This window comes from Diospyros lotus, chromosome 13 (genome assembly GCF_014633365.1).
Source record: "Diospyros lotus cultivar Yz01 chromosome 13, ASM1463336v1, whole genome shotgun sequence".
Taxonomy (NCBI): Eukaryota; Viridiplantae; Streptophyta; class Magnoliopsida; order Ericales; family Ebenaceae; genus Diospyros; species Diospyros lotus.
In genome coordinates this window covers 38,245,896-38,250,857 of record NC_068350.1, presented here as the reverse complement: position 1 = coordinate 38,250,857, position 4,962 = coordinate 38,245,896, and the positions used below count along the sequence as shown (strand labels likewise).

Below are 4,962 nucleotides of genomic sequence, written 5' to 3'. Positions count from 1 at the left end.
TTTCCTCTATAAAGCATTTGAAATAAAAGATGATCTCTCAGTAGGCATTCCTCAGGTGTTCTGTATATCTAAATTCTAGGTCACCTTGGCCAAACTTTGCCTCAATTTATGGGGCTTTGTCACCAATTTCTATTGCCCACATTGTCTCCCCTCTGGTTCCGAGGTGGCCAACAATGGATTGGAACAAGGTCTCTCATTGAAAATGGAAACTTTAATGCTGTGTTTGGAGTTAGTAATTGGGGTAAAAAATTTAAAAATATATATAAATAAATCTTCCCATGTACAAAAAGTTGTCTTTTTTCTTTTCAATTATTTCATCAAAAAGTTTATGATAAACAAAGATAATTAAGGAAATAATCATGATAAGCTGACGAAAGCAAAGAGAATAGGATTTAGGTGAAGAAGGCCTGAGATGAATAATGTGTTTCAATTTTGGATTCTACATTGGGATCAAAAGTGGCCTCTTACCTGTATGTTCATAGTTATATAAAAATCATTCCCATATGAGGGAATTAGTTAATTAATTCACTACCCCATGGATTCATCATCTTGCTCAAGTTCTGATGCTGGTTCATGATCATCATCCCGATCCTCTTCGATGCCGAAAGCTGCATGGCCGTAGCCAAAGGCCTTAATGTGGTCTTTGAGGGACCTCTTGTGCTTGAAATCAGAGCCACAAATGCAGTACCAAAGCTTGCCACAGTTCTTCTCATGGGTCCTCCAATCTCCCCTCACAGCAAAGGCCTTCCCACATTTCCTGCACATGAAGGGCTTGGTTCCATGCTTCCTCTTGTAGTGGGTTTGAAGGGTTCTGAAATCTTTGAGTGGCTTGGACCTTGGGTGATCTATGTTGTTCCTGCAACCTGGTGCACAGCAATAGCATGGAAGCCTCAGCATGCCTGTTGGTTGAGTCCCTTTTAAAGATTCTGGCCCTTTCCTATACTGCGATCCGTGCCCCCACATATGCATCTGCACGAGCATGTACATTTAATTTGTTAGAAAAATATCAGATTCAAAATAATGAAACTCGTACTGCTCCTACAAGTGATAAACTCGTATAATCAAGAGTTTGAGCTCAAGATATCCTAAACAAAGATAACTAAACTTAGAGATAAATGTAATCCAATTTAGTACCCTTAATATACAAGCAACCATTTATCCAAAAAATTTAGAAAATTAACCCAATCATTTCCATAAAGTTTGCAACTTCATATGCCTGTCATATGAAAATTAAGCCAAACTACAAAAAAAAAGGAGGAATTAAAGTTGTGCAGTTTCTCTCAGAAAGTTATTCTCAAGGAAATTAAGGAAAGGCTAATTGTGGACTGTTCAATTTCTTACATGATTTCTGTATTTCTGTTGTTAGAGTCAACTATTTGTGTAATTAATTGTTCTTCCGGTTGGGGGAAACATTGAATATTTATTTCATTCGTCAGATATGGTCTAATGGGTTAATATAGGTTGTAGTTTAGGAAGACAAAGAGGTGGTCTATAACTATACGGAAATGTTCTTGTAAAACAAAGTAGAAGTTGAGTGACAAAGATGTCTGCTGGAAGAAGTTATATATACATATATATATATGTGGGAAAATAATATTATGTATGGACTCTTCATGTCTGTGTTTCAGACTGAAGTTTTAGAAAGAGGAAATTCTGTTCCTTTATGGAGATCAACTGAGCCAAGTTGAAACACTGCAAAATTCTCAGTTACTTTTAGGTCTAGAAAAAGCATATGGAACATTGTTTCTGTGTTCAATCACATCAATGAAGGACCGATCTCAGGCTCGGATCAGATGGATATTTTCACAACCCATTAACCATGCAAAAAATCAATTTGGAATATTAATTGGAAACTAGAGAGAGAGAGAGAGAGAGAGAGAGAGAGAGAGAGAGAGAACCCAAATTTCCTTAAAATTCGATCAGAAGATTGAGATCAGTCTGGGAAGATTAACTATATGTTGAGCTGAAAAAGAGATCGAGTTGAGAACATATCTTTAAAAAGGAAATGGTAAAAAGGATTAAGCTTTCTGCGCTCTTTGATGGTTTCTTGAGATAAAAAAAAAAAAAAAAAAAAAAAAGAGTTCCAAATCATGAGACGTCGAAGGTGAATGGATCAAGATAAGGAGATGATTAGAGACTTGCCTGCATGTTGTTGTATCTGTTGAAGGTCTTGTAGCAAACAGGACAGCAGAACTGAGTAGGACCAAGGAGAATCTGGGAAGGGGTAGGGATCCAATACTGGCCCTTGTTGAGCCTATTGAAGGGGTACCCGGAAACATCATCATGATCTCCACTTTTATGATCAGCATAAGTGGAAGAGGAAGAAGAAGAGAGCACCGAGGCCAGATCAGCAGCACTAGGGTTTGGAAGCCCTATGTGCAGTGCTACAGTAACTGCAGTTTCATCATCATTATCAGTAGAAGTACTGAAGAAAAGATTATCACTACTGTGGCCTTGGCATTGGCTTTCTTCTGTGGATTTGTTCTTGTCCACATCCATGGTGCTGCAGCAGGAGGGTTGAGCAGCTGGCTCTTCGTCATCATCATCATCATGTCTTGTTGGGCTCAAGCTTAGAAGGGGCAAAGCTTCTCTGAGAGGAGGGGAGAGGGGTGGGGTTTGTTGCCAGTACTGTTCAGTGGAACTGTTGCTGCTGGAAAAGCCATGGTGGCGGTGATGATGATGTTGAGGTGGGTTTGAAGAAGAGAAGTACTGGTGAAGAGGGTTGAATCTGAACCAGTGAGAGTAGAAATTTGAGTAGGGATCAGCCATGGGGAGAGAGAGAGAGAGAGAGAGAGAGAGAAGATGGATGGACAGGAGGAGTGGTAATGGACAGTGATGTGGGGAAGTGATTGCCCTCAACAAATTAATTAAAAGAAGAAAAGGCAAGTGAAGGAAAAGATAAAGGTGCCAGTGAAAGTTAATTAATTTAATATTATTTCAGTGTTGCACCTCCAATTTAATTTCTATTTTGTTTTCACACACTTCATTCTATGATGAGCTTTGTACCAAAATCTAATGTACCTTGCCAAAACTAAAAGAGAAAATAATGTGAAAGGTAATTCCCCTATTTTAATTTGCTGTGTTTAATTTGTTAATCTACTTATGTAAAACAAAATATCTTTTGCATTAAAATCAAATTCATTAATCAGGGAGGAAGAGCGTAGTTTTGATGTAAAATTGAGTCATCAAATGTATTGCTTGGCCATGAGCATAGTTTTGATCATGTTATGCTAAATTACTCATATATAATTTTCGTATATTTTCTTTGATTAAGTATATGTTAATTTTCATATCAATAATTTATTTGTCAATGAAATAATTATATGAAATGTGGATTATATAATTAATGCTTCTCTCTTTCTCTAGGAGTAGAGACTCAATTTTTTCTGATCTTCTCAACATCTTTCAGAAGCAAATTCAGATGCGAAAATCCATCTTACATTCATTTTAAGGGTCCTCTTTAGATTTCAAGAGATACAAATAGTGCTTTGATTCAAATTTGGAAGCTCTAAACTTTATGCTCGGGAAAAATTCGATCTTTTTTATCCAAAAAAAAATCCAATCTGTGGAGCATGAATCAAGACTCAAGGAGGAAACTCATAACAGCCATGACAAAAGGGCTCATAAATGTTTGCCTACAAAGGTTGCTCTCACAAAAAGGACATTCTCCATAAGTTATGAACAGAATGTGGTGGTTCGATCAGAAACTGGAAAAGCAAGAACTTACAAAGGGAATCCCCTTCTGAACAAGAAGGGTAATGTAACAATTACTATAAATCTAGACAGCAAAGAATGATCATCGCCAATTCTTATATTGGATTAAAGATGAATGGGCTTCCATTGGTAGATAAGAAGAAGAGAAGCGAGGTGATGCTCACACACACAAGGGAGAGCATATGGTTCTTGTGATTGTGAGTCCCTAAGCTTAATTGCTGAAGCACTGGCTCAATTGTTGAAGCACAGTCTACTACCACGCCTTGAGCTATGCAGTACTTCTAGTGAAATAAGGCTATATATATATATGAAGCGTCACCATTTCAAATTTGGGCAACCATTGCTAGTTCAACTCTATGCTATGATCAAAATGTGACATTCGTAGGACATCTCCAACCGGAAGTTGCAATGGTGAAATCCATATGCCTAGATGGAATCTACCTTAGTGAGCCCAAAAAATCCAAGCGATGCTCATCATAAGCGTGTGGTTATGAGGGACCTCAATAGCATTATTTTCTCTTGTAGGGCTCAGTTTTCTTGGTTTCCCAAGCTTTTGTTGTTTGATTTAGGTGGTGTTCAAGTATTTCTTTTGTTGCTAATAGAGGTCGTAGGCTATTGTGCTTGTAGTAATCTTGCCAAATTGCCCTTTGGGTTGGGATTGTTTGTTCTTATTACTTATGTGTTGTTTCTATAGGGTTATGTTGGTTTCAGCAGTTTGGCTGGTGAGGAATGGTTTGTTCTCCATTGTGTCTCAATTCTCAGAGCTAGTTGTCACACATACATGTTTGCTTGTGCATGCTTGTGTTTGAGCAACTTGTGTGCTTTTTTTTTTTTTTTTTTTTTATTATCAATTTTTGACATTACAGTAAAAAAATTTTAAAAAGACTTATTTTGTCAAGCTTGTGTAAATTTTTTTTTACCAAAATATTGATAGGAACCAGAAAAAAAAAAAAAAACACTGAAATTTCTATTCAATTCACTAACTTAATCCAATTACAAGAAGAAAACTCGGCATTCGAGAGATCTTTAACTCTCTCAAGAAACCAATACCAAAATCTTCTCCCCCTCCTAATATCTTCACCCTTTACATATATCCATCTCTCCTCCTCAACCACATTCTGTTATGCACACTTGTTGTGTAACAACAACCTAACAATTTTTCCACTCTATCTCTTATGCACATTGCTGGTTGTTATGCTAGCCAGCCAATTTACCATCCTACCCCTACCTCTTGGACCTTATTTGATA

The 4,962-nt window shown here is 37.2% G+C and overlaps 1 protein-coding gene across 1 annotated transcript; it reads right to left on the bottom strand.

Moving 5' to 3' along the window:
• Positions 1–300: 300 nt before the first annotated feature.
• On the bottom strand, positions 301–2,842 carry LOC127789024 (zinc finger protein WIP2-like). Its single transcript, XM_052317764.1, has 2 exons — positions 2,143–2,842; positions 301–969 (listed from the first exon to the last, which is right to left on the bottom strand). The coding sequence occupies exons 1-2, from the start codon at positions 2,767–2,769 to the stop codon at positions 529–531; spliced, it is 1,068 nt and encodes a 355-aa protein (XP_052173724.1). The 5' UTR covers positions 2,770–2,842; the 3' UTR covers positions 301–528.
• Positions 2,843–4,962: the final 2,120 nt, after the last annotated feature.